The sequence below is a fragment of the Herpailurus yagouaroundi genome, unplaced genomic scaffold, assembly GCF_014898765.1.
Source record: "Herpailurus yagouaroundi ecotype Mexico unplaced genomic scaffold, PumYag 159, whole genome shotgun sequence".
In the NCBI taxonomy this organism is placed as follows: domain Eukaryota; kingdom Metazoa; phylum Chordata; class Mammalia; order Carnivora; family Felidae; genus Herpailurus; species Herpailurus yagouaroundi.
The window spans coordinates 36,027,584-36,050,898 of record NW_024412400.1 but is presented as its reverse complement, the minus strand read 5'-3'; the positions used below and the strand labels follow the sequence as shown (position 1 = coordinate 36,050,898).

Here is a 23,315-nt window from a genome sequence, read left to right as displayed (position 1 = left end):
CCCCCCCCTCCCCCCCCCCCCCCCCCCGCCCCCCCCCGTCCGCCCGCCGGGCCAGCCGCGTCCCCCCCCCCCGCACGGGGGGGGGGACAATAAGCAATCCGATGATGACATCCCTAAATAAAGAACAGTGATCTTGATGCGTGATTGAAGGAGAGCTCCGCGGTACTAAGACAGTTCTGACCTGTCTGCCGGGCGGGGAGCACTACCTAAGGATGCGACAGCTGAGCTGAGATCCCAGGAGGAGAAGGAAGGACATGCCCAGGCCAGGAGGGAGGAAACTGAGTTTCAGGCAGAGGGGCGGATGCCCTGGGGGCCCTTTAGTGGGAAGGGACATCTTGAGGCCACCAGGCCTGCAGGGGACAGGGTGGCAGGAGCACAGGCACTGGGGTAGGGCCAGCTTCACGGGCATGTGACCTGAGAGCCACATGGCACTCCATGCTTAAGAGGACCCTGAGCTTGGTTTAAACCTCTGTTGTTGCCATCTTGAATTCTTAATCATTTTATCTTTGAACTTGCGTTTTGTACCTGAAGTCTGATGGGACAATGCAGCAAGTCCGGGAGCAGAGGAGACAACGATCCATTGTTCTGTCTGCCCCATTTACTTCCAGCGCTCAGGATACCCAGTGAGCACAGAAACTCAGTGCCCTTAACACTGTGTGGGAGTTCAGCGGACGCAGTGCGAAGGTAAGCGTATGGTGTCTAGGACTGAGAAAGCAGGCAGCGGACAATCCCGAGAGGTACCTTTCCTGTTCGAACCAAAATTGCTTTGAATGCGGAAGGAAGGCAGGGATGTTTTAAGAAACATGACCAACCAAAGAACTCTGTCTTGTCTTTTCTTACTCATGGTACTTCCCTGTAGTAGTCAAACACTTAGGCTGAAGACGGCAGAGAGGAGGAAAGCTAGGACACCCTGCAGTTCCTTTCGTTTGGGGCTGCCCTTCCTACCAGTAAACCGAGGGTAGAGAGCGTGGATAAAATGTGTGCACATCAAGAAGCAAAATAAACACAGTTGAGCGCCGTTTGTGTTTGTGTGGCATTTACAATGCTCTGGTAAAGAATTGAACACATAGGCATACGTGAGCTATGAAATGTGAATTCTGTAATTTTCGGAGACTCTGCACAGCAGTTAACTGCTCTTATATTTGCATTTGAAACTGGCATTGCATAGTATATAGATGAATGGTAAAATTCATGCCCATAATTTAGCATTCTAATCTGTCTTTACTTACAACGGCGTCGAGTAGCGAATTAAGAGACCACAAATTGAGAGAGGAATTTGTAGGACCTGTGGAAGGAAGGATGGAGCTCCCGGGATGGAGCGTGAAGGCGGAAGGATATTTAAAATTGTGGGCTGGGGTGCTGGTACGTGACTCACTGGGCTGCCTCCATGTTTTGTGAGGTCTACCACTGGAATGTGTTATTACTAATAAAGAACTGCAGGCGGGGCGGGGGGCAATGTGCATAAAGGGTTTGTAATGGTGACGATAAGTGGTGGTGTCCATGTAAACATGTCACTTCTAAAAAGTGGCTTTCTAATCTGCTTTCATGGGTAGGGGAGTAGCGCAGTGATGGACACGCACGCCAGCCAGCAGTGGGCGCTGTGGGGAAGTGAGGCAGGCAGCACTAGGCTGCCAGGCTTCCGGCTGTGACCCGCCCTGACTGTGGCCCCAGGACGCTGAACTCGACTTCCCCAAAGGCCCCCTTGAAAGGCCAGGCCGGAAGATGGGCCCCTGCAGGGCTGGGGGGGAGGGGCATGAGGCTCTCGCCCCTCCGCACCCCTGTCTGCCTCACAGGTGCCTTCTCCTCCCATAGTGCACCCTCGCAACACCTCGGCAGACACTGCCGGAGCTGCTGTTCAAGTCCTCCCGTAAGAGTCTGGGGCAAATGAATGAAATTGACTCATGAATGGGGGAATGAAACAGATATTTAGAATATATTTTGATCCTAACCTTGAATACCCTTGAACAGCAGGTTGTGTTGATTCCATTTTTCAGCCGAGGAAACTGAGTCTCAGAGAGATCAACTAGTTCACCCAAAGCCACTGTGATAGTAAGGACCAGATCAAGGACGGATTTGGACCCTCTGATTCTAACTCCAGCACCTTCTTTGTTCTTTCTTGTTGCCTATCACTGGGCCAGTGTGACATTCTAGGATACCGGGTCTCCAAGTGCGATCTGTGGACCCCTGGGATACCCGGACCCCTGGGATCCCCGATACCCTTTCTGCCGGGTCCACAAAGTCAAAATTAGCTCTCTACTGACACTAATGCATTATTTGACTTTTTCACTGTGGTGATAACTTGTACTGATGGTACAAAAGCAACAGTGAACAAACGTGCTGTGCCTTAAGTAGACCTGGCTGAATTCTTTACCACATAGAGTTGGAGTAAAAAAAGTAAAAAAAAAAAAAAGCCAATTTCACCTAAGAATGACTTGAGGGGCACCCGAGGGGTTCATTGGGTTAAGCATCTGACTCTTGATTTTGGCTCAGGTCATGATCTGACTTCGTGAGATGCAACCCAGTATTGGGATCTGCACTGACACTACAGAGGAGCCTGCATAGGATTCTCTCTCTCTCTCTCTCTCTCTCAAAATAATAAACTTTTTTGGAAAAAAACACAATGAATTGAATAATGCAGTAAATATTATTGATTTAGTTAAATCTCAGTTCTTGAGTACACATCTTTTTCATATTCTGTGGAACAAAATGGAAAGTATACGTAAAGGACCCTGCACAGCAAAGTATGCTCTAAGAAAAGCATTTGTGTGAGTTGAGTGGGAGCTGAACTAGGACCTTTTTTCACGGAATGCCTTTTTGACTTGGAAGAATGATTGTTAGACAAACTAGGTTTATTCAGATTGGAGGGTGTGGCGGACATTGTTTTAAAAGTAAGCCTGTCACTCCAAAGAAAAGAACCGGTAGGATTTGTCGCCAGTGACAAGATGAGAGCTTTTAATTTGGAAAACTTGTGTCTGCCACATTAAGTTTTAACCATTTACCAATATATTAATACTTTTCTGATGAGATGGTTAGTGGTATTAATGAGGGTGACTGTGTGATATTGTAGAATGAAATACATCGGGTTTTGAAAGATCTACTTGCCAGTGAATCACTGTCTTCCAAACGATCAGTGTGTAGTATTGCACAGTCGTGTTATGGGTAAAAGAGCCATTCAAAGAGCTAGTGCAGGCGGGGCGCCCGGGTAGTTCAGTCGGTTAAGCGTCCGACTTCAGCTCAGGTCACGATCTCGCGATCTGTGAGTTTGAGCCCCGCGTCGGGCTCTGGGCTGATGGCTCAGAGCCTGGAGCCTGTTTCCGATTCTGTGTCTCCCTCTCTCTCTGCCCCTCCCCCGTTCATGCTCTGTCTCTCTCTGTCTCAAAAATAAATAAACGTTAAAAAAAAAGTTTAAAAAGAGCGAGTGCATTTTAATGTAGTGGTCAGTATATGGTAAGTTCCTTGATGCGATTTCAGATTCCTTATTATAACGAACCTTTAAGAAACTATTACTTATGAAGTTCTGGTGTTGTATCCGAGAAGAATATCTACAATTATCCGAAAAGATTTTTAAAATTTCCTCCCTTTTCCAACTACATACCTGGGCGAGGCTATATTTTTTTCTGCTTGCATACTTCACCTAAACAAAAGTATCTCAGCAGACTGAAGGCAAGTGCAGATACGAGGATCTTGCTGTCTTCCAGTAGGCTACACATTGAAGAGATTGCAAAAAATGTAAACAACAATACCACTCTTCTCACTAACTTATTTTGTTTTGGAAAATATAGTCAAACTATGTTATTTATGTTAACATGTAATGAATTTATTATTGTTACTTTTAAGTGAATTAATAGATAAGGACTTGGAAGTTTCTCAGTTTTAATTTCTTATACAGTAAATATTAATAGACACAAACCCACAAAGACAAAAGCTGTTGGGGGTCCTTAATATTGTTTAAGAGTGTAAAGGGGTCCCGAGACCAGAAAGCTTGAGAATTACCGTTCTTGTAATTTACCAACTACGCTTTCCACCCAGATCATGATTTCATATCCCGTTCCTGATGCTTAAAAACACAACCTGCCACCTCTCAGTGAACTCAGAATCTCAGAGCAACACAACGTGCTTTGTATCTCGCAATCGAAGGTTTTGTAGTGGGCGCAACTAGGCAGAACCTGATGGCTCTTGGAGCCAAAGATGCTGGACTCGAACCCTACCTGTCTGGTTAACTACCTGTGTGACCCTGAGCAAGTCACCGACCTCTCTGTGCCTGTTTCTTCATCTGTAAAATGAGACGATATTAGTAATAGTCACCTCAGCAATTTTGGTTGTTGGGTGGATTAAATGAGTTAATACATACAAAACACTTAACAGTGCCTGATATGAAGTTAAGTGCTACATACGTGTTAACCCTTATCACTGCCATTATACTGAAGAAAAATCACACACTTCTGGCAAATTCCCTGTTCATGTTTGAGAGCTGAAGGGGCTGAATGTGGAGATCATTTCATCAGCAGAAATATTTTGAATCGTTCAAGAACAGTCTGCTCCTTGGAATACCTGGCACCTGTCAGCCACAGCTTACACACACCTGCTTTCCTGAACATCCCTGGTCAACGACTGTATCCTGTGTCCCCCAAAGTCTCATCCAGGCCCGGTACTGCTTCACGGGGAGAGCTTGTGGGGTAGGTTGGCTTTGTCTGTCTGATTTTGCTGGTCTCGGTGGCTGGAGGTTGTTAATGGCCTTTATTGTGCAAGAGTCAAAGGTGCTAAATAGCTCCGAGAACCATGGTACCCAACATGGCTATGGTGCCCCCCTTGAGAAACACTGTACCCCAAGCATGTAGCCAGTCTTCTGTTGGAGCTAACGCCAGGTCAGTTTCATGGCCCCAGACCTGGGAAAATGATAGGCCTTGTAAAGGCTTCTCCTCCCGAGTGGTGAGGTGCCTCCAGATGGGGATGATGCCATCTGCTTTCCGCGGCAGGCTGTGGCCTCCAGCAGGCACGCTCGGCAGACAGTGAACCCTGACCACGCTGCCAGAGGGCTGGGAGGGTGTGCTTTTGAAAGTGGACCCTACACCTCTAGCTGGAGCCTTCTGCAGTGACTTTAAGCATAATAAAATGGGAAAGGGCAGATGCCAATCACACCAAGAGGCCATCACGCCCGGAATATCCGATCAGGGCTGAATTCAGAGATAAATCTGTACTTTAAAAAAGAAAGAGTTGATTTTAAGCGCTCTTGCTCCAGATGAAAACTTAAAATATCCCCAAGTAGAAAGGTAAAGGGGAAGGTTCAATGGATCGTCACTTCTGCTGGTCCTTCGTGTGTCTGGGTGGCGGGAAGATGACCTTGTTTGGGGTCCCCGGCTCTGTTCTTCTCAGTTGTGTGACCTTGGCTGGTTCCTAAACCCCTCTTCATATAACTGAGGATGAACCATGCCTAATCCTGAAAGTGCCAAGAGGCTGCAACGACACACTAAATGTGAAAGCACCGTGCGAAGTATAAAGGTCTACCTGCTTTTTCTTATTGCGATAATAATAAATCCTGCTTCCAGCCTGCAAGTAGCTACATGCATATTGGCAGCGTACCTTATTTCTCTGAGACACCAAAGTCAGGGGGAGGGGAGGCGTCACCATTTATAGCTTTCTGTCTACTTAGTATTGAGCAAAAGAAAACATACTCTTTTATTTAAAAAGCCATCTTCCTACATTCCAAGATCAAAATTCCCTTTCCTTTTGGAAGATTTAACACTAGTTATTGCATTGCTGAAAAACCGATGAAGACAACCCATTTTTCCTTATTTGGCAACGTCTCTTGAACAAACAAATGCTATAACAACCGATCTATATGCTGAGAGACTTGAAGAAGTCCCCCTGGCTCAGCTCGTCACAATGAGGTCAAGTAGGACTTAAAGAGATGTCAGACGGTCATTTGCTCCGCCTGGTGCCCAGTGGTCTGGCGTTGAAGGACTCCAGGTACAAAAATGTGCTATATTCGTCATTCACTCAGCAACCTTCCCTAGGCATACATAATAGAGTTAAAAGCAGCTGAGTGAATAATAATTTATAAAATTCACTGCAGCTCACATTTATTGAGCATTTACAATGGACCAGGCTCTTACTCCGGCCTATGGTGAAACCAACCTGCATCTCTCGAAGTGCTGACCTGCCTGGCCAGGGGCTAGAGATCCGCATGAATCTGAGACTAGCTCTGTGTTCACAGACGGGAGAAGGAGGCAGATGACTAAAGAATTAAGCACAATGAAGTACTCAAAGGCTGCAACAGGTGTCTGTTCTGAGTGTGGGGAGAACACAAAGCACGACGGCCAATCTCACCCTTACATGCTTCCAGAGACAGTTGTGAGCCACCACGGAGCCACCATAGAAGAGTGTTATGGCTGCCAAGGGGAAAGAATACCAGGCTTAACAGCGCCGGTGGGACAGGACCCTGCCTGTGGACCCCGTCATGTCTTCCTCTTGATAATGGCATTTCTGTGCCTTCATTCCTAGCAGAAGGCTAGTACAGGTCATTGCCTGGCCTATGAGATGGCTCTTTCCTAGTCCTGTCGTTCGCTGTGCCCTTGCCGGTGGGAGCCACACCCTGCCCTCCTGCTGACCTCGCTGGTTGATCCCAAGGCGTCCACAGTTCTGGTCAGGTGTTGCCACATGGCAGGATGAGGGAGGGAGCCAGGAAACCACACTGACTAGGATAGTGACTGAGTTCATAATGACTGAATTAAAAAAAAAAATAATGTTTATTTATTTTTGAGAAAGAGATAGAGTGCCAGGAAGGGAGGGGCAGAGAGAGAGGGAATCCAAAGCAGTCTCCAAGCTCTGAGCTGTCAGCACGGAGCCCAATGTGGGGCTTGAACCCACGAACCGTGAGACCACCACCTGAGCCAAAGTTGGACGCTCACCTGCCTGAGCCACCCAGGCACCCCATAATGGCTGAATTTTTAATGCTTGCCAAGAATGTGTTAAAACTCTGTGTCTCAAAAATTACTGACCTGAATGCAATTACCACATGGGCACACACACCTTTCTCACCGCCAAACAGGAACAGGTGACTGTCAAATAAGGGTAGAGAATCTTATTTAAAAATGAAGGGCTCTTGTTTGCCCACAGCTGTTAGGTGCAGTTCAGTCAGATCCACTCCATGATCATTATCTGGAATCTACTTCAACTAACCCCTACTTGTCCTTTAGGGGAAGTAATGGATGTTGAAGTGCCTGGAGAGTGAAAAATGTCCTATGCAAATGTCATGGCCCTTTAGCACTCTACAATTATCTCCATCAACAAAGTTTTTGTAAGCATCTACCTCCTGCAGGGAGGGAATCTTAGGAGATACTGAGGTCCCCAGAATTAGGGCCAGGGCTTACAACTTCAGAAAGAGGAGCTATCCATAGGACCAAATAATTCTTTTCTTTTCCTTTTTAAATTTTTTAATGTATATTTATTTTTGAGAGACAGAGAGATAGCACGAGTGGGGGAGGCCCAGAGAGAGAGGGAGACACAGAATCCGAAGCAGGCTCCAGGCTTTGAGCTGTCGGCACAGAGCCCAACGTGAGGCTGGAACCCATGACTGTGAGATCATGACCTGAGTGAAGTTGGGTGCTTAACCGACTGAGCCACTCAGAGCCCCTCTTTTCTTTTACTTAATCGAAGTATAGTTAACATACAGTGTTATATTAGTTTCAGGCATACACTATAATGATTCAACAAATCTATACATTGCTCTGGTCTCACCATGATGTGTACATTTGATACCCTTTATCTATTGCACACATTCTCCCACCCACTTCCCCTCTGGTAACCACCAGTTTGTTTTCTGTATTTATGAGTCTGGCTTTTTTTTTTTTTTTTTTTTTTTTGGTCTCTTTTTTTTTTGTTTTTTGTTTCTTAAATTCCACATATGTATGAAATCATATGGTATTTGTCTTTCTCTGACTGACTTATTTCACTTAGCATTATACCCTCCAGATCCACCCATGTTGTTGCAAATGGCACGATTTCATTCTTCTTTATGGCTGAGTAATATTCCAATATATATTCTATTATCTATCTATCTATCTATCTATCTATCTATCTATCTAGATACAGATAGCACATTTTCTTTATCCATTCATCTATTCATGGACACTTAGGTTGCTTTCGTATCTTGGCTATTATAAATAATGCTGCCATAAACACAGGGGTGCATATATTTTTATCAATTAGTATTTTTCTTTTCTTTGGGTAAGTATCCAGTAGTAGAATTACTGGATCATGGGGTAATTCTGATTTTAATTTTTTGAGGAACCTCCAAGCTGCTCTCCACAGTGGCTGCACCAATTCTGCAGTTCCACTAACAGTGCAGGAAGGTTCCTTTTTCTGCACATCTTTGCCAACACTTGTTATTTCTTGTGTTTTTTATTTTAGCCATTCTGACAGGTGTAAGGTGATATCCCACTGTGGTTTTGATTTGCACTTCTCTGATGAGGAGTGATGTTGAGCATCTCTTCATGTGTTTGTTGGCCATCTGGATGTCTTCTTTAGAAAAATGTCTATTTAGATTCAATGTAATCCCAATCAAAATTGCACCAGCATTCTTCTCGAAACTAGAACAAGCAATCCTAAAATTCATATGGAACCACAAAAGGCCCCGAATAGCCAAAGTAATTTTGAAGAAGAAGACCAAAGCAGGAGGCATCACAATCCCAGACTTTAGCCTCTACTACAAAGCTCTCATCATCAAGACAGCATGGTATTGGCACAAAAACAGACACATAGACCAATGGAATAGAATAGAAACCCCAGAACTAGACCCACAAACGTATAGCCAACTCATCTTTGACAAAGCAGGAAAGAACATCCAATGGAAAAAAGACAGTCTCTTTAACAAATGGTGCTGGGAGAACTGGACAGCAACATGCAGAAGGTTGAAACTAGACCACTTTCTCACACCATTCACAAAAATAAACTCAAAATGGATAAAGGACCTGAATGTGAGACAGGAAACCATCAAAACCTTAGAGGAGAAAGCAGGAAAAGACCTCTCTGACCTCAGCCGTAGCAATCTCTTACTCGACACATCCCCAAAGGCAAGGGAATTAAAAGCAAAAATGAATTACTGGGACCTTATGAAGATAAAAAGCTTCTGCCCAGCAAAGGAAACAACCAACAAAACTAAAAGGCAACCAACGGAATGGGAAAAGATATTTGCAAATGACATATCGGACAAAGGGCTAGTATCCAAAATCTATAAAGAGCTCACCAAACTCCACACCCAAAAAACAAATAACCCAGTGAAGAAATGGGCAGAAAACATGAATAGACACTTCTCTAAAGAAGACAGCCGGATGGCCAACAGGCACATGAAAAGATGTTCAACGTCGCTCCTTATCAGGGAAATACAAATCAAAATCACACTCAGATATCACCTCACGCCAGTCAGAGTGGCCAAAATGAACAAATCAGGAGACTATAGATGCTGGAGAGGATGTGGAGAAACGGGAACCCTCTTGCACTGTTGGTGGGAATGCAAATTGGTGCAGCCACTCTGGAAAGCAGTGTGGAGGTTCCTCAGAAAATTAAAAATAGACCTACCCTATGACCCAGCAATAGCACTGCTAGGAATGTACCCAAGGGATACAGGAGTACTGATGCATAGGGGCACGTGTACCCCAATGTTTATAGCAGCACTCTCAACAATAGCCAAATTATGGAAAGAGCCTAAATGTCCATCAACTGATGAATGGATAAAGAAATTGTGGTTTATATACACAATGGAATACTACGTGGCAATGAGAAAGAATGAAATATGGCCTTTTGTAGCAACGTCAATGGAACTAGAGAGTGTTATGCTAAGTGAAATAAGTCATACAGGGAAAGACAGATACCATATGGTTTCACTCTTATGTGGCTCTTGAGAAACTTAACAGAAACCCATGGGGGAGGAGAAGAAAAAAAAAAAAAAAGAGGTTAGAGTGGGAGAGAGCCAAAGGATAAGAGACTGTTAAAAACTGAGAACAAACTGAGGGTTGATGGGGGGTGGAAGGGAGGGGAGGGTGGGTGATGGGTATTGAGGAGGGCACCTTTTGGGATGAGCACTGGGTGTTGTATGGAAACCAATTTGACAATAAATTTCATATATTGAAAAAACAAAAAGAAAAAAAAAGAAAAAAAAGAAGAATGTCTATTTAGGTGTCCTGCCCATTTTTAATCAGATTATTATTATTATTATTGGTGTTGAGTTGTATAAATTCTTATTTATTTTGGATGCCAACCCTTTATGAGATATATCATTTGAAATTATCTTCTCCCATTCAGTAAGTTGCTTTTTTGTTTTGTTGATGGTTTCCTTTACTGTGCAGAAGATTTTCATTTTGGTGTAGTCTCAATCATTTAATTTTGCTTTTGTTTCCCTTGCCTAAGGAGACATTTCTAGAACAATGTTTCTATGGTCCATGTCAAAGAAACGTTTTCTCCTTGGAGTCTTATGGTTTCGGGTCTCATATTTATGTCTTTAATTCATTTTGAGTTTATTTTTGTGTGTGGTATGAGAAAGTGGTCCAGTTTCATTCTTCTGCAAGTAGCTGTCTGGTTTTCCCAGGACCATTTATCAAAGAGACTGTCTTTTCCCCACCGTATATTGTAGCATACTTTGTCATTGATTAATTGACCATATAAGTATGTGTTTATTTCTGGGTTTTTATCCTGTTCTATTAATATATATGCCAATTTTTGTGCCAGTACCATACTGCTTTGATCACTACAGCTCGAATCTGTAGCATATCTTGAAATCTGGGATTGTGAGGACCAAATAATTAATGAGTGCTAGTGAGTTCTCAAGATAAAACAATGGAACATTACAAACTCCTCAATTAACCAGGAGAATACCTGAAGACAAATATTTAAATAGAATTGGTACAAATCATACTGACAGGTAAAACCTTTGAAGGTCTTCCGGTCTCCTTTTTCTCAGTGTCCAAGCAGGGTCTTAACATACGGTCTCAACACTGAACCAGTCAGAAGTTCTAGTCCATACAAACCTGAAGATTTTATTTGCCTCCACCCAGTTTTTTTCTCCACCTGATTTTCTTTAATTAATTTTTCTCATCTTCAGTGTCTCTAGGAACTTGGATAGACATGGGATGTAGGTTTCCCTTCAAAGGATGCCTTGTGACTACTCTGCACTTTTCAGGGCAGAAGCCACAAGCCACCATATGGCTTTTGAACACTTGCTATGTGGCTAGTGTGACAGAGGAAGTAGATTTGAATTCGATTTCATTTTTGTCATTTTTTGAATTGCTCATTTAAGAATAGTTGCTCAATTCAGTTACTGGAAAACTTTTAAGTATGTCTGGGTATGTGAATCAATTTTTTGCAACTATAGATTATACAAAATCTACAGACAGATCAAGTATTTCCAATGAAAATTTAGAGTCCAAATTGAGATGTCTCGTAAGTGGAAAATACACATCAGATTTGAAAAACTTGTCTTATGGAGAATTTCTCACAAATGATTTTCTATTTGATAACATATTGAAATGATAATGTTAGATATCTTGGGTTGCATACCACATTATTGAAATCAATTTCATCTGTTTCTTTTTATTCATTTAATGTGGCCAGTAGAAAAGAAATAATTATGTATGTGGCTGGAATTACATTTCTGTTGGACAGGGTTGCTCTGCCTAATTAATAGTATACATCATGAAGGCTAATTTTCCCATAGAAATAAACATAAAGTAGAGAGGATGCATTCTGTAATAACTGTAGAACTGTTCTGCTTCAATGCTGATTTTTATTTCTCAGCATTATTCCTAATATTTAGAGTAATGCTCCCTCTTAAAACAACTGCCCATTTGGCTTTCTTCAGGTGATTAAGCCAAATTTAGCTCAAGTTCCTGAAGTGCTGACTGTCAGGCTTTTAATTAGCATGGCCTCTTAAAACTTTGGATGGCTTTTATTATAAAACAGAAAATTCTTTGGAGTTTTAATGACACTGCATACTTAAATAATCGCACCTTGGTCACCTGTAGAAATTCAGATGTAGGCACTAACAAATGGCTTTTGTGAATTATCATCTAAGGTTGAATGGCAATAGGATTTGAGTTTATAATTCACTTAGTCACCAAAATTAAAAAGGTATAATCCTTTAAAAATAAAGTTTTATTTTCATAACATAAATTTAATAATCTTACATTGGTACTTTATCAACAGTAAAATAATAATCTTATAAAAGAATAATTATATATTGCATGTTGGGTCATATTATGTCAATATTCTTATACTTTTCTAATTAGAATATTAAAATTCACACAAAACGTAATACACTGTGTTTATTTCCCTGAAACTGGGAGGACAGCAAACTTGGGTTGTGAAAAGTACAAATAAAGCGACCTAAGGAGTTCTGCTTGTGATGTGCGTAGGCTTCTAACACACAACCCTCTCACAATACCCTTAACCCTGGAAAAATAGCCCCCCCCTCCCGAAGACCTGAAGTCTGGGGAGTGACAGATTTTGGAGGGGAGCAGAAAAAGCTACTAAAAATGGGTGAGTTCTCTGATTTTTAATAATTCTTAAAAACAGTGATAAAATTCACATGACATAAAATTTATCATCTTAACCACTTTTGGGTGTATAGTTCAGTATTACTAAGTGCATTCAAGAGTTTTCTGTTTGTTCCCTTGCCCTGAGGGCGGTCACAGTCCTTGTGGAACAAGGGGCTAAAACTCTGATTTCTATCAGATGAGCGGGCCATCTTTCTGGCTAGATGGACGGCACTTCTGGAAGGTGAGGGAGGACTCTTGGAGAGGAGCCAGCCAGGGAAGGGACAGCCCAAACTGTGTTTCAAATACCCAAGTCTCTGGCCGGCCCCAGAACTGTGCATGTGGGGGACAGACTGAAAGCCATCTGCACTGAGATCTGAACTACTGTCCATACGAGGCAAGAGAGAATTTATAGTTTGAACTGAAGTAAGTGAACTGAATTGCCTGTTAAAACAAAACGTCAACCGTTTTGAAGGAATACCACAATCCAGTGCCATCTTGGCCCAATGTGCAAAATATCCAGGATATAATCTAAACTTAATTGCCATATGAGGAGTCAGGAAAATGTGGCCCTTTCCCGAGGGAAAAGACAACAGGGCCCAACCCCAAGATAGCTCAGCTATTTGTATTTTCAAACAAGTATATTATTTATTCTTATAAGTATGCTCAAGGCTATAAAAGAAAATATGCTTAGAATGAAGGAAAAGATATAAATCTCATCAGACAAATGCAACATAGAAAAAATAATCTAGTACAAATTCTATAATTAAAAGAGATAATATCTGGGATGCCTGGGTGGGTCAGTTGGCTAAGCATCTGACCCTGGATTTTGGCTGAGGTCATGATCTCATGACCAAGAGATCTGCTCTGGGTGTGGAACCTGCTTGAGATTCTCTCTTTTTCTCCCCCTCTGCCCCCTCCCACTCACACATGCTCTCTCAAAAATAAATAAATAAATAAATAAATAAATAAATAAATAAATAAATAAAGTAATATTGAAATAAATTACTCACTGAATGGACTTGATAGAATAGGTAAGTGAATGTGTGATAAATCAATATAAAAGTATCCAATTTGAAGAAAAGAGAAAATAAAGACTGCAAGGAAAGAAACAGAGCTTTGATGACCTGTAAGAAATCTGAAGTAGAAAGAGAAACAATATTGAAGGAAAATGTAACCTCAGGGACCTATGGGTTGATATCAAAAAGTCTTACATAATAAGTCATTGGAGTCCCGGAAAGAGAAGAGAGGGAGAATGAGGCAAAACTAATATTCAAACAAACAATGGCTGAGACCTTTCCAATCTTGGCGAAAGACACGTATTTACATGTTCAAAAAGCCAATAAATCCCAAGGGAAATAAAGATGAATGAAACTATACCTATCTACCATAAATCTGAAGATAAAGAGAAAGCAGCCACAGAAAAACTGGCTTTAAATACATGTGAGTGACTGCACACTGATCAGAAACCATGGAAGCTGTAGGACCACTGTGTTTAAGGGACTAAAAGAAAAAAAAAATCTATTAGCCCATAATTCTAGAACAAGAAAAATGGCCTTCAAGAAAGAAGGTGGAGTGAAGACATTTTAGTTCATCTCCACCAGACTGGTCTGTAAGAAATGTTAAAGGAATTTTTTTTTTTTTTCTACTAGCAAAAGAGAAACAATATTAGGAAAACATGAGTCTTCAGGGATAAAGGAAGATCATCAAGAAATGTAAGTATCTAGGTAAGTCTAAGAAACTATTTTTCTCCTCCTATTTCTTTAAAATATATACATGATTGTTGAAAGTAAAATTATAACGTTGTGTGCGTGGCTTATAATACATATAATTATAACACACGAGCACTAGAGCATAAAAGATGGCAAGAGAGAGGTGGTAAATGTATCTATATGGCTGCAGCGTTTCTGCAGTTTGTACAAAGTGGTAAAATACCAATTCTAGGAAGCCTGTGAAAATTTATAGATCTATACAGAGAGCAAGTAACCACTAAAAATAAAGGAAAAGAGGTATAGCTAAAAGTCAGCGATAAACCAAAGTGGAATTCTAAGAATATTCAAACAATCCCAAAGAAGGCAGGAAAGAAGCAACAACAGAGAAACAAGTATGGGAGGTTAAACAGGTAACAAACAATACAATAGTATATCTGAATCCAACCACATCAAGAATTACATGAAACATTCCATAAGAAGGCAGGGATTACCGGAATAAAAATGTAAGCAATAACTATATGGTGCTGTCTACAAGAGATGCACTCTAGGTATAAAAACACAAATAGGCTAAAAGGAGTAGGAAGGAAAGATATCTGATACAATGGTAAGCACAGGAAGGCAGGAGGCGATTAATTAATATCAGATGAAACTGATGTCGAACAAATGTTGCCAAAGAAGGGCATTTCATAATTACAAATGGAAGAGGTAACTATTATAAAAGCACATGCATCTAATTACAGAGCCTCAAAACATGAAGCAAAAATGGACAAACTTAAAGGAAGAAATAGACAATTCTGCAATCATAGGAAAATTTTAGTAATTGATAGAATAAAAACACAAAAAATCAATAAACTCACAGGTAGCGTAAACAATGCTATCAACCGCTTTGTCCTAACTGATATTTATCGACTATTACGTCCAGCTGTAGAATGCACACTCATTTCAACCTCACATGTCATGTTCACAAAGACCATGCATGGGCCATAAAATGACCCAATGAATTTAAAAGCTGAAATCCTAGAGTATGTTCTCTGACCATAATGGAACTAAATTGGAAATCAATAACATTTAACTATACGCAATCTAAAGAAAGCCCAGATATTTGGAAATTAAACAATACACATTTAAATAATCCATGCACAAAGAAGAAATTGGAAGAGAAATAATTAAAACTGAAAATATTACAAATCAAACATATTAAAATTTGTGAAATGCTGTTAAATTGGTGCTTAGATAAACACCGGTAGCTTTATTTTTTTTTATTTTTTATTTTATTTTTTTTTTTATTATTTTTAAACATTTTTTTTTTCAACGTTTATTTATTTTTGGGACAGAGAGAGAGACAGAGCATGAACAGGGGAGGGGCAGAGAGAGAGGGAGACACAGAATCGGAAACAGGCTCCAGGCTCCGAGCCATCAGCCCAGAGCCCGACGCGGGGCTCGAACTCACGGACCGCGAGATCGTGACCTGGCTGAAGTCGGACGCTTAACCGACTGCGCCACCCAGGCGCCCCAACACCGGTAGCTTTAAATGTATCTATTACAAAAGAAGAAAGAGCTAAAATCAAGAAGGTCCTAAAAGAGTAAAGCAAATCCAAAGTGAGTTAAGGAAAAAAACCCCTGTTGATTATTACCATATTTAAATCACATATTAGATCATTTAAAATTTTTTTGTAGAAGATCTTCCCACAAGGAAACTCCAGGCCCAGATGGTTTCTTTGGTTTCTATCACGCATCCAAAGAAGAAAAACACTAATCATATATCATTTTGTTTTTAAGAAATAGAGGAGGAGGGAATGTTTTCTCCTTTTCAGAGGCTGCCATTACCCTAATACCTAAAACTGGCAGAGACACTACAAGTGAAGAAAATTACAGACCCCTGTCTGTCATGAACATAAACACAAAAATCCTCAACACTGTATTAGCAAATTTAATCCATCTCTATAAAAAGGATTATGACTAAGTAGAATTTAACCCAGAAATCCAAGTTTCGGTCAATGTAATTTACCATACTAACAGGAGAAAGGAGAAAAACCATATGGTCCCTTCAATAGATGTAAAAAAAAAAAATTCGCCAATACTCAAAATGCATACCCAGTAAAATCTCCCAGTAAACTACAAATAGAAGAGTTGTTCAAACTGGTAAGGGGCACCTGTGGTAAATTTACAGCTAACATCATACTAATGGTGAAATATTAGATCCTTCCTTCCCAAGGTCAGGAACAAGGCAGGAAGCCTGTCCTCACCACTTGGTAGTTCTTGAGTGCATATTATGTGCCAGATACTGTGCCGGTGGCTTTAGAGAAGAAACCCTTTGTGCAAGGACCAAATTTCCTCCCATTACAGAGATGAGCATGTTGGCGCACAGGGAGGGGAGACTTGCCCAGTGTCATAACGTAATCGTAAGCCACGATTTAACTTCTGATCTCCCGGACTTCAGAGCATGCCTCTTCATCACAACTCTTTTCTCAGTAGCATGGCGATGATTATAAAAGGGAGCTAGACGCAGAGTAGAAGCTTCTGGGTCTGGCTTCTTCACACTTTCCCCTCTCAAAGGCCGAGGGGCAAAAACCATGGCCTGTGCTTGTCAGGCCGGAGCCTGGCAGACGCAGCAGGCTCACTGGTGTGTGGTCTCCAGGAGACGCAAAACAGCCCTGCCTGATTTATGTGCCTCCATCAAAGGCGCCATGCTGTCCATCAATAGGAATATTCAAATTATAATGGTATTTCGCTACTAAAAGGGAGTCTGATTGGCTCATTTTCATTATTTAGAGGCAGTTAATTAAAAACCCAGCCGATATTTATTTTGCTCCTTTCACATCACCAGTGATTTCTGGCTGCTAGGCTTTCACAGCATTACAGTTTTATGACTTGACACGGCTTATAGCGGGTTTCTTATGGTTGTGTCTCCCATTACTTTAATTTCAAGCATGGCATTAAAGCGCTGTAAGATTTCAGCCATTACTGGTAAGTGTGAACCCATCGTGGCACCCGTCTTTATGAAAGAACAGACTTTACGGGATCATACTCCAGGGAATGGACCCAGGTTCCTTCTACAGGGAGAGTATGAGGGTTCAGCTTTTGAGCAGGTGAAAGATCGACCCCAACTGTTCTACTGCCCAGTAGCAGGTAACCTTAATGCGAGGCCCATTCAGATATTTCATTATCTCCTAATGATCGAGAAGGAGTTACTATGCCCCAAAATGGCCCATGTCAATGGTGACATTTCTAAGAAAGCTAATGTTTTATTTCTCAAGAATCATGCTAATTTTGCAATTCACTCTATAATCTAAATACAATATGACATTAACATTGTTTACCTTTGCGTCTTTGAATAGAATTAACATTACAAGAAAATGTATCATGTTTATCTGGTGATTCCATACCTGCTTCAGGCAGAGAGAAGCCTTGCTTTGAAACTGTTGCTTGAAGGTTAACTTATCAAGGAGCCAACTGGTGATTAATACTCAAGGTTTATAATCTGTAAATTAAGGAGGAACTAAAAACACTCCCTTTTTTAGAGCCAAAACAGGATCTTTGCAGTTTACCTGCAAACAGAAACGCATGGAAACAGAAAGCCTTACAAGCTGTCCAAATGAGAGATTAGTAAGTAGCTGTTACTGCCATTTGCAGTCTTTGTTGCCAAAAAAATGAGGGGCGCCCGGGTGACTCAGTTGGTTAAGCATCTGACTCTTGATTTTGGCTCAAGTCATGGTCACCTGGTCATGGGATGGAGCCCTGTGTAGGGCTCCATGCTAAGCATGCCAATCCTGCTTGGGATTCTCTCTCTCCCCGTCTCTCTGCCCCACTCCCTCTCACTCATGCTCTCTCTCAAAAGAAAGACAAAAAGAAATAGCCATCCTAGCTGCTCTTGGCCAACTAACGAAGAACACTTCTTTGTATCAGGAAAACTCCTATAGAAGCTTCAAAACCCAGTTTAAGCATTACCTCTTTTGAGGAGCCTGTGCGGGCTTCTCAGGCTGAGATAGCAGCTCTCCCATGCCTCATGCTTCCCTGGCTCCCTGCACATTTCCTCCTGCATTGTCAATTGTGTCCACACATACTTTTTCCTTTTAGAGGTCCCAGAGGCAAGAATCTGTACTTACTCATCTCCTTGACTTTACTGCCCAGTTTAAGGCCTGGCTTAATAGAAGTGCTCAGGGAATTCTCGCTGGATGTCAAAGAAATAAAGTCTCAATCAATTCAAAGGAGTGTGGTATGATGGTTAATACCAGAGTCTTGGGATCAGAAATGACTTGTCTTCAAGTATGAGCTCCGACTTCCCTAACTCTGCGATCATTGGCCGAAATGCATTAACTTCTCTAAAGTTCAGTCTTGTTGTCCATTAAATGTGAACAAAAACAGAACCTACTATCTTGGGCTATTATGAAGTTTAAAATCAACAAGTTTAAAATCAGCAGGCTGGCACGGAGAAAGGGCACAGTAATTGCTAACTCAGTGGTAGCTCCTCGTGCTGAAGCTGACACTCATTTTCTCCTGATTGTGACCTCACAAGAGAGAAAGAGCCTCTGAGAGGGTCACCATGTGGTATCAGAAAGATCCCAGCAAGGCCATCACTAAGACTCTGCTTCCAGGTTTCTCTTTGCCAGCGGTCACACCCCACCTCCTTCAAGCAGCCTCATTTGCAGGTCTGCTTAGCCCCTGTCCCAGACCCCCGCTTGCCTCTGGGGCCCTGAACGGTGAGCCCCTGCGGTGGACAGCTGTTCCAAGTACCAGGGATCCTCTCATGTCTGCCCGCCTCCCTGTACTTATCTTTCTAACTTACTTCTTCTGAGCTGATTCCACTGCTCTGTCCTTCCCCAGTTCGCCACGGACACTCTCACGCTGCCTGCATGATCTCCCCCAATGATCCTGCTGTCAGGGCGTAGTCACCCCATTTGGCAGATGCGTCATCTGAGGCACAGAGCAACTGAAGGCCTTATTCACACTGGGATCCGGCCCCACGTTTTCCCAGTCCTGGTACTCAAACTCTACACCAAGCCACCTCCTTGTATAGCAAAGCCTCTGGAATCGATGAACAACCTGCAGGTACACAAGACCTCATATTTCCACTCCCTGACAAGTTTTGCCCATAATCCATATGCTGTGCTGAAGTTCCCAAATGTTCAGGTGGGGAACCCCAAAGGGGCAGAGGCATATTTTAAATGTTTAATTCAAATTAAGGCTGGTGTCAGGAAAATCCATATTTTGAGCCACAGAAGAAAGAGAAATGGCAGCCCAATCAATATTACAGAAGTATATGGACTCTTTTACTGTTCTATCAATTCCTGGAGCTAATAAGTCAGCATCTCAGGGGACAGCTTCGGAGTTTAAAACAAAAGTTCAGAGGCCGCTGCCTGTCAGGCATGATTCCAGCTTTCGTTCTGATCAAGGTGAGTAGGAGATGAAGGGCCTTCTCACACATGGCCCAGACGACCCCCGGGCACCTGTCATCAACACCGGGACGGTTCGGCTGATAACAAGCACCTCCGCCGTGGCCGGCTAATTCTTCATCTCCTTGTCATCAACACTGCCGGCAAAGCCCCCACAGAAGGCACGCAGATTAAAATGTTAAATCAAATTCAGAAGAGAAATTTGAAAATCAATTTTAGGTTCCCGAAGAAAAGGCCAGGGAGGATAATTAAGACTCGTAACTCCCAGGTTCAGCTGCTTTATTTTCCAATTCTGGAGCAAAATAAAACCATTATTTTCCAAGGAATCGGCTGGAAGAAGAATGCAATGGTAGAGCAGCCTCCGTGACTGAGAACCAGGGTGGCCGAGACGCTCCCAGTTCACGGACAGGCACTCCAGCGAGCCACCCTATCAGCCGACGGACTTGGGACACTCTCTCATTTTCTTTTCCTGTACCTTCTTGCCCCCCCCCCCCCCCCGCCCCCACCTTGGCAACAGAAAGCCAATGCAAATGTGAAAGGTTGGCTGCTTCCAAGTTTACAGTAAATAAGTTGAAAGAGCTGTAGATTACCCAGGCCCCTGTGTCAGGAGCTAATGCATTCTCAATGTAACCCATTTGCAGCAGAGCCAAACTCTGCTTTGACATTTTCCTTCGCTGCACACGGATATTTGTATTATTGGTGCTTTGCTCTTGCTCTCATTTGCCTATTGTGATTCACACGGACCAGCAATGCTAATAGGATGCTTCATTTCCTCCGTGGGCCAGTGCAGGATAAATCACAGCTTCGTGATCCATTTCACCGTACGGTAAATACCCTTATGCTGCTGCTTACTTTCCATGCAAAACCTACGTGAATGCAGTTCACTTTTAAGCTACCCAGAAATGCAAAGAGAGAGAGAATTCCTCCCTCTCTCAGTAGGGGGTATTTGTAGAAGACCTAGAAGAATTTAATTCCCTGGCTCCCGGCAGCGAAGGTCACATAATTATGTCATCCCCAGTGAGCTCCAGAATTTGGCGTACCCCAGAAGAGGAAAATTGACAGAAGGAGTCATTTTCGCAGCTCCCCGGAATTATTAATGTCTCTACTGACTGGGAAGTCTGCACTGCATGTTTCTACACAAATTTATCGGCAGTAGTTTTTCAGTTTTTCATCTTGCTTCAGCTTCCCGAAAGGTATCTGGCTTAGAACTTCCATGACAAGCTTGGAGTTCAACTACTTCTATCTTTTGTTACTTGTATTCACCCGGCCAATCACACTTCACGCATGGGATATTAGGAATCACGAATGCACACCTATTCCATACTGGACACTGCAGAGGAGGCAAAAGGAATGGGACTCCATCACTGTCCTGTAAGCTGCTATCTCCTTAGGAAGAGGAGCTGGGTGTACAGGGAACCCGAGGGCTTTAGACCAGAGAAGAAAGATTCAGAGCTCTTACGCCAATATTTCTCAACCTCAGGTTTTCAAGGATCACCTTCGTGATTTTGGCTAGAGTTGAGGAAGACTTGTGATATTTTTACTTCATAATTTTAAGCAGATTTGATTGTTTTTACTTCAAATAATTTCTAAAGAAGACTTTGTTGCTATTGTTTGGAAAACAACACAAGCAGCCACAAAGAGAGAAAGCACTGTTTATGCATTATTTCTAGTTTGACGGCTTTACCCTCACAGTGAGGAAATAGACATGTGTCCATTTCATTAAAATGGAGTAGGATAAATACAACAGAGGGAAGAGGGGAGGGAGCAATTAATCAACTGTAGGGGTAAGGGAAGGCTTCCTGGAGGAGGAGATTCCTAAACTGGGCTAGAAGGATAACTAGGAGTTCATTAGGAAGACCAGAAAACCCTTCATACTCCACTGTGGTCTTACGTGTGTCTAGAACCAGCTGAATTGTCTTGCTGTTAATTTACCTGCTGTTGTCTCTGGAACATGCAGAGACAGCACCTTACTGATTATCCAACATGGACATCAAAATCTATTTGCACCAACACTTTTCAAACTGCTTAGGCTGTTGCAGACATGCTCTGATCATTCCTCTTGTGAAACAACTCTAAAATGTTGCCTGTTTTCACATGCAGCATCTCTCATATGCTTTGATTATTGTGATTTATTTTAAGGTTTATTTATTTAAATGGTTATTTATTTTTGAGAGAGAGAGAGAGAGCACAAACTGGGAGGGGGGTGGGCACAGAGAGAGAGAGGAAGACACAGTATCTGAAGCAGGGTCCAGACTCTGAGCTATCAGCACAGAGCCCGATGCAGCTTGAACTCACAAACTGAGATAATGATCTGAGCCAAAGTCAGACACTTAACTGACTGAGCCATTCAAGTGCCCTTATTTATTTAATTTGAGAGAGAGAGAGAGAGAGAGATATGAATGAGTGGGGGAGGGGCAGAGAGAGGAGAGAGAGAGAATCTCAAGCAGGCTCCATGCTCTGTGCTAAGCCTGACACGGGCTCAATCCCATGACCTTGAGATCGTGACCTGAGCTGAATTCAAGAATCAGACTCAGCCACCTGGGTGCCACCTGACTGAGCCACCTGGGTGCCCTGTTGTGATTTATTTTAAAAACCACACCGCGGCTACTCTCCTTCCCCCAGGTTGTGATTCTCTGCTAGGGTCAGAAGCCCAGCCTCTCTAGCTTGCCAAGAACTTGCCGTGAACTAAAGGGCACTGACCTCAGGAATGCCTGGAGATTTGGTTGTGGTGACAACCCTGAGCTGAAGAATCTATTCGCTGGTCACCTGGTAGGGGATAACCCCCCAAAGCCTTTTGCTTGGGTTTCCCTAATTTTCCCCTTGGGGGAACACAATCATTTCACTGTTCTCACAGAGCATGTGTGAAGTAGGCTTGAAAACATGGAGTTTATGCCAAGGATAGCAGCCTCTGGTGTTTCCTCTTGGTGCAACACCATGTGTTTGTAGAACGTAGGTTTTTAATAGGGTTATCCCATTAACCTGAGCCCCCAAGGAATGAGGCAGAGCATAGACCACAGACACAAAGGTAGTGGTGGCTGCAGGGGTGCTTGCCAACTTCCACGAAAATGAACCAACTTCTTTCACAAATCGCATTGATTAAATATCACTCGGTTGAAAGAAGCTATGAGTCATTCATTTTCCCCAAAGGATCAGCTTCTCTCAGTCTTATGAGGCCACATCTCGTCTGGGGAAGCAGTGTCTTCTGTTTCCATCCATTGGATAACCACAAAATAGTCCCCAATACCTTCTCAGTGTGCAAGACCTTAGCTGGGTGGGAGGTAGTCCACGGAGAATAAAAGTGACAGAGACCCTGCAGTCTGGGACCTGGTCTGATGGAAAACGGCAAATATAAATGACTAAACACAAGACTGAAGATATGGTTATAAGTTGGGTTAAATGTTAGGAACGAATAAACAGGAAAATAACTGGGGGAGGGGATGAGTGAGTAAAGAACGAAAAGAAATGAGATAAACTGGGGAATGGGTAAGGAGGGTGGAGGGCAGCTGCGTAGTGTATTTTAGGTAGAAGAAACAACAGTGCAAAGGCCCTGAGGTAGAAGGGTACAAACTTCCACTTAGGGAACAGAAAGAGTCTGAACATGGTGGTGTCAGTGGCAGGAGAAGAGTTAGAGAGGTAGGAATGGACATATCATGTTTTTCCAATTCAAGGCTCTCTAGTCTGACCCC

At 42.5% G+C, this 23,315-nt stretch overlaps 1 protein-coding gene across 2 annotated transcripts in view; it reads right to left on the bottom strand.

Annotated features, from left to right (window-relative positions):
• Positions 1-23,315, bottom strand: part of CLSTN2 (calsyntenin 2) — a 614,269-nt gene that overhangs the window by 148,134 nt on the left and 442,820 nt on the right. The window contains exon 1 of one of the 2 annotated variants that reach the window (XM_040480333.1): positions 18,343-18,670. The exons of the other annotated variant lie outside the window; for it this stretch is intronic. Coding sequence (XP_040336267.1) covers positions 18,343-18,346 — 4 coding nt within the window. The 5' untranslated portion in view covers positions 18,347-18,670. Of the gene's footprint in view, positions 1-18,342; positions 18,671-23,315 lie in introns of those variants that run through there. 2 annotated transcript variants of the gene reach the window in all.